General features: G+C 44.8%; 1 protein-coding gene across 1 annotated transcript in view; it reads left to right on the top strand.

The window, feature by feature from the left end:
• Positions 1-14794, top strand: part of TMF1 (TATA element modulatory factor 1) — a 222079-nt gene extending 207285 nt beyond the window's left edge. The window contains exon 17 of the mRNA XM_069206582.1: positions 12698-14794. Coding sequence (XP_069062683.1) covers positions 12698-12841 — 144 coding nt within the window. The 3' untranslated portion in view covers positions 12842-14794. The remainder of the gene's footprint in view (positions 1-12697) is intronic.
• Positions 14795-15256: the final 462 nt, after the last annotated feature.

Below are 15256 nucleotides of genomic sequence, written 5' to 3'. Positions count from 1 at the left end.
TATTGCCTTTGCCAAAGCTTGTTGGTGATTTTTCCATACCACTGACTGACTGCAACTCTTCTTCTGTCGTGGGACATTGGCTGCTTCATTTCTGGGACTCTTCTCCTGCTCCACTGCTGCACAGCTGACTCTTTGGCTTCACTGTCGACCTGGTCCTGCAACTCCAGAAGGGTGGGTAGTGGCTCCTGCCTCAACCGGACACTCCAACTGTAACTGGACTTGGTCCCCTTCATTTGCAGGTCCTCTTTGGTCAGGGTCCACCTTTGGTTTCTTCAAGTCTTGCTTTGGTCTTGCACAGTCCTCTTCCAAAGCTTACTTGTGGGTTTGGGGGAAAAAACAGGTACTTACCTCTTCTCTGCTCGTCACTGGGGTGCACCCTGGTACTTACCTTTTGGGGTTCCTAGTTCCTCCAGCACCCCTCTACAGATTCCACTTCCTTGGGTGGCGGACTGATCTTCACATTCCACTTCTGTGTCAATCCCTGAATGCTAATGTGTACATAATAGTGTGTTTACTCACATTCTAGTGGAGTAATGCCTATACAGTATTTTAGTATTTGTGTTACCATTATAAAGTACCTTTATTTTTGTAACACTGTGGTTCTTTCATGTGTTTAAGTGCTGCATGACTACAGTGGTATTGCATAAGCTTTGCATGTCTCCTAGATAAGTCTTTACTGCTCATCCACAGCTACCTCTAGAGTGTCCTGGCTTCCTAGACACTGACTACACCTCACTAGTAGGGGATACCTGGACCTGGTACAAGGTGATAACACCATTAGTGTTCACCACACACCAGGCCAGCTTCCTACACATGCATCCACCGACCCTTTGTTTATTAAGGCTCAGATTCCTCCTCATTTTATTGTCACACCAAATGCACGCAAAAGAGCAAATAGTCAATCTACAAGAGACACTCCCTTTCCTGACGAGGAAAGTAAAATATTAGATAGAGGCAAAAGAGTCACAGTTCAGGCAACCAACCACTGGTGTATTGCTAATGTGCAGGCGTTGCTATCACGCTATGAAAGGGCTCTGTTAGAAATGGGGTTTTTGGGTGGCAGTTAGGTTGCCCTCTGTCCAAGCAAGAACCCTCACTCTAGTCAGGGTAAGTCACACACAATCCAAAATCAGCCTGTGCTCACCCTCCGGTAGCTTGGCACGAGCAGTCAGGCTTAACTTAGAAGGCAATGTGTAAAGCATTTGTGCAATAAATCATACAACACCATAGTATAACACCACAAAAATACACCACACAGTGTTTAGAAAAATATAGAATATTTATCTGGGTACTTGTAGGTCAAAACGATCAAAGTTGCAATACGAATTTGTAAAGATATCACTGAAAAGTGATATTAAGTGTCTTTAAGTCTTTTAAAAAGCAATAAAGTGTCTTTCAAGCACAGAGTACCTGGTTTCTGGTGGGAAATCTCCTCAGAGGGCCACAGGAGAAGAGATGCGTGGAAAAAGGGGTGTGTGCGTCGATTTCTCCTCAGCACACACAGACTTGCGTCGTTCTTTTCCACGCGGGGAAGTCGGGCATCGTTTTCCGGCGCGCAGACAGTCTCTTTTTGTGGATCGCGGGGATTACCAGATGTCCCGGGTCTGTGCGTGGATTCTCCTGCTTATTTTCCGGCTGCGCGTCGTTCTGCGGGGCTGCGCGTCGAAGTTTCGATCTCACGGTAGGCGTCGCGTCGATTTCTCCTTGGAAGTCGGGCGGCGTTGTCCTTGCGAGGCCGTGCGTCGAAATTTTGGTCTCACGGCAGGCGTCGCGTCGATTTCTCCTTGGAAGTCGGGCGGCGTTGTCCTTGCGAGGCCGTGCGTCAAAGTTTCGCACTCACGGTAGGCGTCGCGTCGATTTCTCCTTGGAAGTCGGGCGGCTTTGTCCTTGCGAGGTTGTGCGTCGAAGTCTCGATCGTCCCGAGGGCGTCGCGTTGATCAGCGTCGGGGTGCGGCGTTTTTCTCGCCGCGAAACAAGCTGTGCGTCGAAATTTTCGGCGCACGGAGCGTCCACGTGAAAGGCAGAAGTCTTTTTGGTCCTGAGACTTCAAGGAACAGGAGGCAAGCTCTATCCAAGCCCTTGGAGAGCACTTTCACAGCCAGACAAGAGTTCAGCAAGGCAGCAGGGCAACAGCAAGACAGCAGTCCTTTGGAGAAAGCAGACAGGTGAGTCCTTTGAGCAGCCAGGCAGTTCTTCTTGGCAGGATGTAGTTTCTGGTTCCGGTTTCTTCTCCAGCAAGTGTCTGATGAGGTAGGGCAGAGGCCCTGTTTTATACTAAGTTGTGCCTTTGAAGTGGGGGTGATTTCAAAGAGTCTCTAAGAAATGCACCAAGTTCCCTTTCAGCTCAATCCTGTCTGCCAGAGTCCCAGTAGGGGGTGTGGCAGTCCTTTGTGTGAGGGCAGGCCCTCCACCCTCCCAGCCCAGGAAGACCCATTCAAAATGCAGATGTATGCAAGTGAGGCTGAGTACCCTGTGTTTGGGGTGTGTCTGAGTGAATGCACAAGGAGCTGTCAACTAAACCTAGCCAGACGTGGATTGAAGGGCACAACAAGATTTTAGTGCAAAGAAATGCTCACTTTCTAAAAGTGGCATTTCTAGAATAGTAATATTAAATCCGACTTCACCAGTCAGCAGGATTTTGTATTACCATTCTGGCCATACTAAATATGACCTTCCTGCTCCTTTCAGATCAGCAGCTGCCACTTCAACAGTGTATGAGGGCAGCCCCAATGTTAGCCTATGAAGGGAGCAGGCCTCACAGTAGTGTAAAAACGAATTTAGGAGTTTTACACTACCAGGACATATAACTACACAGGTACATGTCCTGCCTTTTACCTACACAGCACCCTGCTCTAGGGGTTACCTAGGGCACACATTAGGGATGACTTATATGTAGAAAAAAAGGGGAGTTCTAAGCTTGGCAAGTACTTTTAAATGCCAAGTCGAAGTGGCAGTGAAACTGCACACACAGGCCTTGCAATGGCAGGCCTGAGACAAGGTTAAGGGGCTACTGAGGTGGGTGGCACAACCAGTGCTGCAGGCCCACTAGTAGCATTTAATCTACATGCCCCAGGCACATGTAGTGCACTCTACTAGGGACTTACAGGTCAATTAAATAGTCAATCATGGAGAAACCAATCAATAGTACAATTTACACAGAGAGCATATGCACTTTAGCACTGGTTAGCAGTTGTAAAGTGCTCAGAGGTCAAAAGCCAACAACAACAGGTCAGAATAAAATAGGAGGAAGGAGGCAAAAAGTTTGGGGATGTCCCTGTCAAAAAGCCAGGTCCAACAGGCTCCTTGGGATGTAATGGAACATCTCCTTCAGTATCTTCCTGAGGAGCATCATAAAAGGGGTTGTGAAATTGTTGCAGAAGGAAAAGCTATTATAAATAAATATATTTGTTGTGCGTTGGATGCTGCTGATACTGCCACATGCAGCATTAATACTAGTGTCATTAAAGGAAGACATGCTTGGCTCAGGTATTCAGGGTTTGAGACAGAGGTACAACAGTGTTAAACATGGCTTTTTTTTTTTTTAAAGATAATGAAACTGACAAAGCTATGGGGGCGGTGCAAGCCACTGCACAATGTGGTTCTTTTCGTCCCCCAGGTTTCACAAGAGGGTTCAGGTTATCCTTTACAGACCATTCTTCCACACATGCAAAGGCCATCTCTCAATCCTACACCAGAGTTTTCTATAGAGGTTCCTATAGAGGGAATAATAATAAAGGCAAAGGAAAACCATTCAATCCACTTCTAGAGGCTCCACCTCCACTGCCAGAGAGTGGCTGCCTTCACCTTCCACCAACTCACATCACTCCTGTAGGGGGAAGGCTTCAACATTTTTACCCACAGTGGTCAGACACCACCCCTGATTAGTGGTGTCTTTCAATTATCCAAAATGGTTATTGTCTAGGGCTCATTTCCACTCCCCCGAACATACCACCTCTCACTCACAAACTTTCACAGGAACATCTCACTCTTCTCACGGAAGACGTGCAAACTCTTCTCCTCAAAGGAGCTTTAGAGCCAGTCCCATTAATGCATGAAAGGTTCAAGAGTATGCTCCCTGTACTTTCTTATACCCAAAATGGACAGTTCACTCGGGCCAATTCTAGATCTCAGACCATTAAATCACTACATTCTTTCAGAGCATTTCTATTTGGTCACTCTTATGGATGTCATTCCCCTTTTCCAACAATGCGACTTTATGACAGCACTAGATCTAAAAGACGCTCATTTTCACATTCCCATTTATCCAGTTCACCGCAAATACCTCAGATTTGTGGTTGCAGGAAATCATTACCAGTTCAAGGTCTTACCTTTTGGGGTCACAGCCGATTCCAGAGTATTCACCAAATCTCACAGTAGTTGCCGCACACCTCAGACAACAACACATTCATGTCTTCCCTTACTTGGAGAGCTGGCTCATCAAAGCCAGCACGTTACAACAATGTCAACATCACACTCAACTCACAATCAATCTTCTTCACGCTCTGTGATTCACAATCAACTATCTCAAATTCCAGCATCAACCGCTTCAGATACAACCTTATATAGGAGCGGTACTCAATGTGCAATTGGGGCTAGCTTCTCTAAGCCCAGCTTGAGTTCAAAACTTTCAGTCATTGATTTCTCAGTTAAAGGAGAACCACCCATACGCAGTGAGGTCTTTGATGTGTCTGCTAGAGATGATGGCATCCTGTGTTGCCATCCTACCTCATGCCAGACTTCACATGCATCACCTTCAACAGTGTCTTTCTCGTCAGTGGTCTCAGGCACATGGTCAACTGGAAGGTCTAGAGTTGTTGGTCTGCCAAGCTCACCGCTCTCTACAATGGTGGAACACCACCAACCTTATGAAAGGGCGGCCCTTTTTGGACCCTATGCCTCAGATCATTCTCACAACAGAGGCATCACAGACGGGTTGGGGAGCTCATCTTCTTCACAATCTCACAGTACAAGGTTTATGGGATATCACTCCCCAGTCCTTGCACATCAGTTACTTGGAACTGCAGGCAGTCTTCTTAGCAATGAAGATGTTCCTACAACACTTGCAACACAAAGTAGTGCTAGTACGTACAGACAACATGACTGCCATGTATTAATGGCGGCGGGGACGGCATAATCATCTCCGCTGTCCCATTTTGCACAGACAGTATGGAACTGAGCAATTCATAACCACATTCAGATAGTGGCACAGTATCTCCCTGGAACGGACAATCAAGTTGCAGACCTGCTCAGCAGGAAGCAATTACAAACCCACAAATGGGAACTCCGCCTGCAAGTCCTTCCGTAGTACTTTCTGAAGTAGGGAACACCTTAAATAGACCTATTTGTCACTGCTCAAAATGCCAAAACGTCACATCCAGGTACCTTCACCCTCAGTTCAAAGGCAATGATCTTTGGATGAGCTGGTGAGGGATATTTGATTATGCTTTTTCTGCCTCTCCCACTCATTCCTTTTCGAGCTCGGAAACTCAGATAATCTTTCCTCACCATGATACTTGTAGCTCCTACATAAGCATGGCAACCATGGTTCACAACACTTCTGGATCTCTCACTAGTTCCACACCAAAATCTTTCCAACAGGCCGGACCTTTTAACACAGAATCAAGGGCAAATAAGACATCCAGTCCCCAAGTCACTTAACCTAGTATGGCTCCTGAGGTCATAGAGTTTTGATATTTACAACTACAGTAGGAATGTATGGACATTCTTAAAGAAGCGCGTAGACCCACAACTAGACAAAGTTATGCAGCAAAGTGGAAACACTTTGTCTGCTACTGCCAACCAAAAAACAATGACCCTCTTAAGCCAGCCGTTCAAGAGATTGCTTGTTACTTACTGCAATAACAAAAAACTAATTTAGCTTACACATCCTTTCAACTTCATTTAGCAGGTATAGCTGCATATCTTCAAAACAGACATCATACTTCTTTATTTAGAGTCCCAGTAATTGAAGGATTTATGGAAGGACTTAAACGAGTCATTCCAGCAAGGGTACCTCAGACACCTTCCTGGAACCATAACATTGTTCTCACAAAGCTCATGGGTCCCCCTTTTGAACCACTACATGCATGTCCCTTGCAATTCCTATCTTGGAAGGTAGCTTTTCTGGTGGCTATCCCTTTCCTTAGATGTGTGTGTGAGCTCCAGGCTTTAACCTTGGAAGAACCATTCTTCCAGATTCATAAAGACGAAATCATTTTTTCAACTAACCCTAAATTAATTCCAAAGGTAGTTTCACAATTTCTATCAGTCAGTCAATCAATAGAATTACCAGTTTGTTTTCCCCACAACCTGATTCTGTATCCGAAAGGGTTCTACACGCTCTTGATGTCAAAAGGGCTCTTATGTAATATACAGATAGAACCAAACAATTCAGAAAAAACAAACAACTTTTCTTTTCATGGCCTTTTAAATGCCCCTCAAAGAAAATTCTGTATGAAAGTGCCCCTTTTGACATGGTAAACCCCTCCCCCGAACCCACACTTTTTACCTAATGTGTAATGCTAACTTGACTGTGTGTGCTGGGATCCTGCTAACCAAGCCCCAGCACCAGGGTTCTTTCCCTAAACTTTACCATTGCCTCCACAGTTGGCACACCCCTGGCACACATCTAGGTCCCTTGTAAAAGGTACTAGTGGTACCAAGGGACCTGTGGCCGGGGTGGGCCCCTAAGGGCAGCAGCATGTATTATGCTACCTATAGGGACCCTCACTATACACATGCACACTGCCATTGCAGCTTGTGTGTGCTGGTGGGGAGAAAAAGGTAAAGTCTACATGGCAACCCTCTTTGAGTGCCATGCCCACAAACCACTGCCTGTGGCATAGGTAAGTCACCCCGCTAGGAGGCCTTACAGCCCTAAGGCAGTGTGCACTATGCCACAGGTGAGGGCATAGCTGCATGAGCAATATGCCCCTACAGTGTCTAATTCCATTCTTGGAAATTATAAGTGCAGTGCGGCCACTTTGCGTACATGGGCTATCTTGAAAGGTAGCTTACCCGCAAGCACCACCAACTCATTAGACAAGCCAAATGATCCCACTTCAAAGACCGCCTGGACAACAACGCACACAACAGCAAAGAGCTCTTCAGCATCGTGAAAGAACTCTCCAACCCCAGTGCCAACATCAACGACATCCCTCCATCCCAAGAACTCTCCAACGCACTGTCCACCTTCTTTCACCGGAAGATCACCGACATCCACAACAGCTTTTAAGCCACTCCCACGCCAGACCCCACCCCCAACACTCCACCTGTGCAAACCACCTGACCTCCTGGACGACACAGAGACACGCAAGATCATGAACTCCATCCACTCAGGATCTCCGTCAGACCCCTGCCCCCACCACGTATACAACAAAGCCGACTTCACCATCGCCCCCCAACTACGGAAGGTCATCAACATCTCCTTCGAAACAGCGACATTCCCTGAAAAATGGAAACACGCCGAAATCCGCGCCCTCCTCAAGAATCCCAAAGCAGACCCCAACGACCTCAAGAACTTCCGACCCATCTCCCTGCTCCCCTTTCCAGCAAAGGTGATTGAAAAAATCGTCAACACACAACTAACCAGCCACCTCGAAGACAACGGCGTCCTATACCCCTCCCAGTCCGGCTTCAGGCGAAACCACTGCAACGAAACCGTTCTTCTCGCCGCCACAGATGACATCAGACGCCAAATGGACAACAGCGAAACATTAGCCCTCATCCTCCTGGACCTATCTGCCGCCTTCAACACAGTCTGCCACCGCACCCTGGAATCAAGCCTCTACGAAACCGGATTTCAAGGAAAAGCCCTCGATTGGATCATCTCATTCCCAGAGAGTCCGCCTCCCCCACTTATGCTCCGAAGCGACCAACATCATCTGCGGCGTCCCCCAAGGCTCATCCCTCAGCCCAACACTGTTCAACATCTACATGGCCCCCCTCGCACAAGTGGCCCGATAACACAACCTCAACATTCTCACCTACGCCGACGACACCCAGCTCATCCTCTCACTCACCAAAGACCCGCGCACCGCCAAAACCAACCTGCACGAGGGAATGAAATCCATCGCCAAATGGATGAGAAACAGCTGTCTGAAGCTAAACTCGGACAAGACGGAGGTCCTCATCCTCGGATCCACCCCCTCCGCCTGGGACGACTCCTGGTGGCCCACAGCACTAGGAACCCCACCGACACTGACCGACCACGCTCGCAACCTGGGCTTCATCCTCGACTCCTCCCTCACCTTGTCTAAACAGGTCAACGCAGTTTCCTCCTCCTGCTACAACACACTCTGCATGCTCTGCAGAATCTACGAGTGGATCCCGACAGAAACAAGAAGAACAGTGACACAGGCCCTCGTCAGCAGCAGGCTGGACTATGGCAACGCACTGTATACAGGCATCCCAGCAAAAGACCCTACTACGTCTCCAACGCATCCAAAACACCTTCGACCGACTGATCCTCAACGTACCCCGCCACAGCCGCATCTCCCACCACCTGAGAAACCTTCACTGGCTCCCCATGGACAAAAGGATTACTTTCAAGCTTCTTACCCACGCTCACAAAGCGCTCCACGACACCGGACCAGCCTACCTAAACAACAGACTCAGCTTCTACACCCCAACCCGTCAGCTCCGCTCCTCTAACCTCGCTCTCGCTGTCGTCCCCCGCATTCGAAGAAAGACTTCCGGCGGCAGATCCTTCTCATACCTCGCCGCCAAAACCTGGAACACCCTCCCCACCAACCTGCAACAGACTCAAGACCTACTCTCCTTCAGAAGACTCTTCAAGACCTGGCTCTTCGACCAGTAACACCAGCCCCCCCACCCCCCAAGCACCTTGAAACCCTCACAGGTACGTAGTGCGCTTTATATATCCAATGATTGATTGATTGATTGATGGGCTGGGAGGTTATCATTACAAACTCCACAGCTCCATGGTTGCTTCACCGAAGACTGGGACGTTTGGTATCAGACTTCTCAGCACAATAAAAGCACACTGATGCCAGTGTTGTATTTATTGAAAAATGCACACAGAGGACATCTTAGAGATGCCCCAACCTTCTAGTGTAAGGCTGACCGGTCTGTGCCAGCCTGCCACTAACAAACAAGTTTCTGACCCCATGGGGCGAGCGCCTTTGTGCTCTTTGGGGTCAGGGACTAAGCCTGTTCTGGGTAGAGGTGCTTCACACCTCCTCCCTGCAATAACTGCAGCACTTGGCGGTAAGCCTCAAAGTCTCCTGCCTTTTATTACACTGCCCCAGTCACTCCAGCTAGTGGAGATGCCCGGCCGGACCAAGCCCCACTTTTGGCTGCAGGTCTGGTAGGAAAATTAGTAAACACCAGGAGGTGTGTCAACCCCAGCTGGGACCTCTCCTAGGGTGCTCAGAGGTGAGGTGAACCCCTCCTGGCAGAATCCTCTATTTGCTTGTTGCCTCTTTTGTGGCTACGGAAGTGTTGCCCAGTCCCTTTTGCTCCAGCCACCATGCTGCGCATGCTTCCCAGCCTCGGATCGGATGTGGGATCCAATGTCCTCGTGGATCAGAGAGCCAGCGTCCGGCCCAGTCCACTGCCTCACATGCTGCAACCTCCAGTGCTGGAGAGCTGTTGCTCTGTAGATTCTGGCTTCCACCTGGTACCTGGAGGGTAAAGAAGTGTTATTGAAGGTAAGTAATGGTTCGAAGCTTGTGTGGCTGACGATGCACAGGGTCTACATAGTCTTGCTTTCCAATTTTGAACTTGGATGTTGCAGCTTGTCTTGCTCAAAGAACTCTGAGCCATAAGATCTGCTTTGACTCGTTCCATAGTGCACAGACTCCACCTCAGATTGTTTTTTTTTCTCCACCCTCTGGTTCTGACATTTTGAGTACGATCTCTCAGACAAATGTGTTTCCACTGACTTTTAATGACCAACTGGTGAACTCTCTTCGCACAACCTCTTCCTGTGTGACATATGGGCCAACAAGCTTTGTCGCCTCGCAACCCGAACTTGAACAAATTATAGTTTGTATTGTCAGTAAATGCCTTTGGGAGGATATGGAAGGTACATCCTTCCAATTCTGCCCTAGGTGCAACACCAAATACTCTTCGTTGGGCCAACAGGTGTATCAGAAGGTGCAGCAATAACCTCTGCCGGAGACTCCCAACATTACAGGCACAAGACTCTCTTGATGCCAAGGAGGAAGAAGTAGGCCTCTTGGGCCTTCCAGCAGTGCAGGGCATGCCCAGCTCTGCGACCATTACCTCCAGCACCTCTGAAGAGGAGCACAACTAGGCTGAAACCTTCCACCCTTCACACCAGGACCACACATGCCTAGGTCTGCAGGTTTGATGCCCAAAGCCTGATAATAAAGCCTCAACCCCAAAATTGTGCCAAACCCGAGGCAGAGCACTGCTTCCAGTAGAGTAATGCTTAAAGCCAACAGCCAAGCCATAAGAGACCGTGAACTTCATGACCATGACTGACACCCGTTGCTTGTCGACACTATCAGCAGCCCTTGACATGCACTGAGTTATTGTGAAAATGTGTTGAGCCACTCTAGCAGGCAACTCTACCTCCACCCGCATCCCAAAGCATTGCCAAGCCTCTCTCAAAGCCGAGACTGACGCTGCAACTGCCTTCAGCTCTGATGGACACTATTGAGGCTTCCATCATCCTTTGCATGAGGTCCCCAATGCCAAAGAGATGTATCATCAAGGCCATTTTTGCGATTTGGAAATAGCGATTTTTATGAAATCGCTATTTCCAACTCGCAAAGTGCCATGTATCACATTTGCGAATCAATAATAGCGATTTCTTAAAAATCGCAAATGCTATTACCGATTCGCAAATTGCGATACCGGCCCCATTCGCACCTGTGGGCCTGATATCTGCAAATTTTTTGCATTTCCAAAATTGCGATTTCTGATCGAGAAATCGCAGTTTTGGAAATGGAAAACCCCAGGGTGCTGGGGGCCTAAGGCCCCTTCTGCTGCACCCCAACATTTTTTGGGGGACATGTAAGGTGCACACATGCCAAAAGGGCATGTGTGCTTTACATGTACAACTTAGAAATGCATTTTAAATGCATTTTTACATTTTGCCCATGGTTACCACCAAGTTCAACTTGGTGGTAATTAGCGATTCCTAAATGCCAAAATCGCATTTAGGAATTGCTTCATACATGTGCTAAGGAATCGCAAATAAGGAATCCTTATTTGCGATTTCTAATTTAGAGAGTCGCAATTTTAAGGAATCGCTATTGTAGCGATTCCTTAAAATTGCGTTCAGAATGTATTTCATACATTCTGAAATGGCATTTTGCATTTGCAAATGGGCATTTGCACCGTTTGCGAATGCAAAATGCTTTCATACATCTGGCCCTTTGTTCATTCACTTCCTGCAAGATCCACTATCATGCCTCCGGGCGCGTCTCTAAATGCACTTTCATGCATGTCCCAAAAGCTGGCTTTTGAGGCACCCAGGACTCCCCACCCCAAGAAACGAAGGGTCAATGGCACAGGCCCACCACCCCAGTCTCTGACTCGGGCATTCTCCTTTGCTTTGGGCTTTTTGGCGCTATTTTTACTCAAATCTTTAAAATTGCATATCACTGGTTCTACTAATTGGAGTTTTGTCATTGTGGTCTTGATTTATTTATTAAATTTGGCTCAATGTTTCTAAATTGGTGTGGGGATTTTCTTGTGTTATGTTTTCCTTTATTACTGTTTGTAGTGCTGTGTAAATAATTTGCATTCATATTGTCTTAAAGTTAGGTCTGACAGCTATGTGTCAAGCTACCAGAGGGTTGAGCACAGGTTAATTTTGGGATTGCTTGTGCCTCACCCTGACAAGGATTGTTGTTATAGGGTTTCACCCCCCCTCAACCAGTAACACAGTTTCTCACAGTACCACCTACTGGTACACAGGAGTACTGCTTGAAAATGTTCAGATTCAGTCTGATACCTGGAGAATATTTGAAAGGTGAGAGATTTGCAGTTAGATGGGGTATCCACCACAGGGAGCATTTCCAAAATTAAGTAACTTGCTTGTTCTGCTTTCAAAGAAATTATAATTAGAACAGTTTCATCTGTTAATAAAATGTAGCCTATGTTGATTGACTGAATTAATTTTCCATCTGTATTTTTTTGTGCATTTTTAAATATCACCACGCCATCATTAGTTCCTTTTTGATGTTTGATAAACTAACGTGTCTTACTAGTTCTATAGCAATAGATAAACGGTTCAATCAATTGTTTCCAATAATATTTTATTTTTAAACAGAAATATATAGTATTTGTGCACTAACCTGAAAGTTAAACTTTCCTTATGTGGTACTCTGTGTTTGAAGTTTAGCTGCAGCACAGTGTTCAGTAGGATACTTTAATGGAATGCAAATGTTAACTATTTGTTTTTCTTCAAAATCTTCTTACAAAATAAAAAAAAGATTTCTAATTTTTAATGGACGGCCAAGCTTTCTCTTCATTTCACACTGTAGAATAAACCGCTTAGATTTGGTTGTAATTACCATAATTAATTCTTCACGATGTACATCAATATGGTGACTGTGTACATCAAGATCAGAAAGTATTTTAACTTTGTGAAAGGATAAATAGGTCTATACTGTCAGTACCGTAAACGTTGTGTGCAGCATTGCCCTCATACCAGACACAAGATGTAGGTTCTTACAAAGGCATCATGCTTGTTTTGTAGGACCTGGATCAGCGGTATAATACCATCCTACAAATGTACGGAGAAAAAGCAGAAGAAGCGGAGGAACTTCGCCTGGACCTGGAGGATGTGAAAAACATGTACAAGACTCAGATTGATGAACTTTTAAAACAAAGACTCCACTAGTTCCTCCGGTGCATTCATTTCAAGTTCATGGCTAATACAAACTGTAAAATGTAAATTGTTTAGTATGTAAATGCAGAGTTCAGAAATATCTTGTGTAAAAAAGAAATCTAATAGTGTACATTAGAAAATGATTTTTTATTTAAGAATGCATATGTTCACATAATCATTATAATTCATCTAAAAGAGGGTTTAGTAGCTGGCAGCCTTTAAATTATTCTGTGCAATATTTTTTGGAAGCAACTTGATTCCTTTTCTCTCACCCTGGGTCATCTGAAAGTGGGCAGCTTCAATGTGTCAGTTCTACAGTAGGTTTATTGACTAGCACTCACCAGTAATCACTAACTAGAGTGAGCTGATTTTGTCATATCTCATGGTTTTAATAATGGCTCATTCTTGTCGACTTATCTCAAAATGTATCAAATGTACTTCAATCAAAAAGTATGCTATTTGAAGTAAATATTTGTATATTTGCTTCTGCTTTGTACCTTTTATTTAATATAGGTTGCACATGTTCGTCCTTTTTTTTATTTTACCAGTGACACAAGATAGAAGAACTTTCTCACACACACCTCTTCTTTTTGTATCTGCTAGTTAGCGTTTATTGAAGGGCATGGTCCAGGTCGGTTTTATCATATCATTGCATGCAGTAGTTGCTTTTAAATGGGTATTTTAGGCACAGATTGCAGGATGATTGGGCATTTAAGTCATGTTAATTTTCTGCCTGCCAGTATATTATTGATATATTCTAAATGCCCTTTTTTTTTCTCATCTTTAAAAGTTGTCATTTTACCTATTTTGTTAATGATACAGAAGCAATGTGACTGTTTCGACTTACTAGATGTACAATTAATACACAAAGTTGAGCAGTGTTTCCTTTGGCTTCAGCCAAATCATCCTTTGAAGTTTAGGACTGTGTAGTTCTCCTTAAACACCCCACTACCACATTAACAGTTTAAGGAGTTACTTTCAATACAGTCATACGCTCTCTTTGTTAGAAGCAAAATGTATTTTTGGAAGTACTTCTAGACAAATGTGCATGTTGAATATACTGCAAATTCCAATCACCTTGAAGCAATGGTGGATTGAAGCAGTGGTGAAAAAGCTATGTTTCAGAAATATGAGAGAAGCCAGAGGTTGTTGCATATAATTTTGGCATTAAGCCCCACAAGGCACACTGCACATAGTTGCTTTGTTGGTTATACACGGTAATATTTCTGCACTGTTGTTCCATTCTAAATCGTTGCCTCATACAGGTTCAGTTGCTTCTTTAACGTTTGTCAAATATAAAGTTGACTCTTCCAGGTGTTTACTTTCCCTCTAAAGAGAGTGCACAAGTATACGGTTTCCTTTATTTTAAAGGTAAAATGTGGGATATCTAACATTGTATTTCTGTCTAGAACCATGATAGTGTTATCTTTATACATTGATGTCACTCCAAACTCCAGTATGTAGCACAAGACATGTCAAACCTGACAAAAAAAGCCACAAAATCAGTTGCTTACATTTCCAACTTAACTGCCATGAAGGTTCCCCAAAATGTTCTTAACTGTGTCCTGGCCATGTAAAAGCCTAACACTAAACATCAGTGTTTTGGCATATTGAGTAGCGGGAAGGGATCCATCTAGCATCTCATAATTTACAATATTTATGAATAACTGAGGTTGATTTTATAAGATGCTTACAAAATGTCCATATGAAAACCATCAAACATATTAGCAGGCACCTTTATTTTGTTTTGTTTTTCTTTGACCACCTAAAATATGTGGTCCTTATTGTATACCTGGATTGTAAAATAACCAGTAAGGTGTTAATATTTCAGAATAGTATTTGGGGGTGTAAGTAATTTGGCAGCACTTGTGTCTGAAATGCTGTGCTCTACTTCATATGATGGCTGTTGAAGGGTATATTCTTTATTTTTGCCATATTGGCAAGAATAAATATTCTTAAATAATACTTCTGTGAGTGTTGTGATGCCTGAGACATTTCAGTTATTTACTTCCAGTAATATGATACGAATGGATTACTGATATTCATGACAGTGTATTCATACATTTAGGGATTGTTTTTTTATTCAAGGCCGCTTGCATTATTTACATATACATATTCATACAGTATTTGGTTCATAGTCTGCAAATCTGCTATTTGTTTCCTTGAGCTGTCACATGAGTTTTAAGTTTACTCCCCAAGAGTATATTGCCAGCTCCTCCTTCGTTGTATTCCACTACACTACACAAGTGGGCTGGCTGTGAACATAAATTCTCTTATTTATACAGTAGCTGTCAGCCATTATCACAAATCATGTTTATTGTATCAGTCAAAAAGTCACTCTGAGGTTTGGTCTTCTATTAACAAAAAACATCAGCACTGAGCGACTACAGAAATCAAAAGAAATGCCTTTGTGATTTGAACAGAATG

The sequence above is a fragment of the Pleurodeles waltl genome, chromosome 9 (assembly GCF_031143425.1).
Source record: "Pleurodeles waltl isolate 20211129_DDA chromosome 9, aPleWal1.hap1.20221129, whole genome shotgun sequence".
Lineage (NCBI taxonomy): Eukaryota > Metazoa > Chordata > Amphibia > Caudata > Salamandridae > Pleurodeles > Pleurodeles waltl.
The sequence above is the reverse complement of the archived record's forward strand: the minus strand, read 5'-3'. Positions and strand labels throughout refer to the sequence as shown.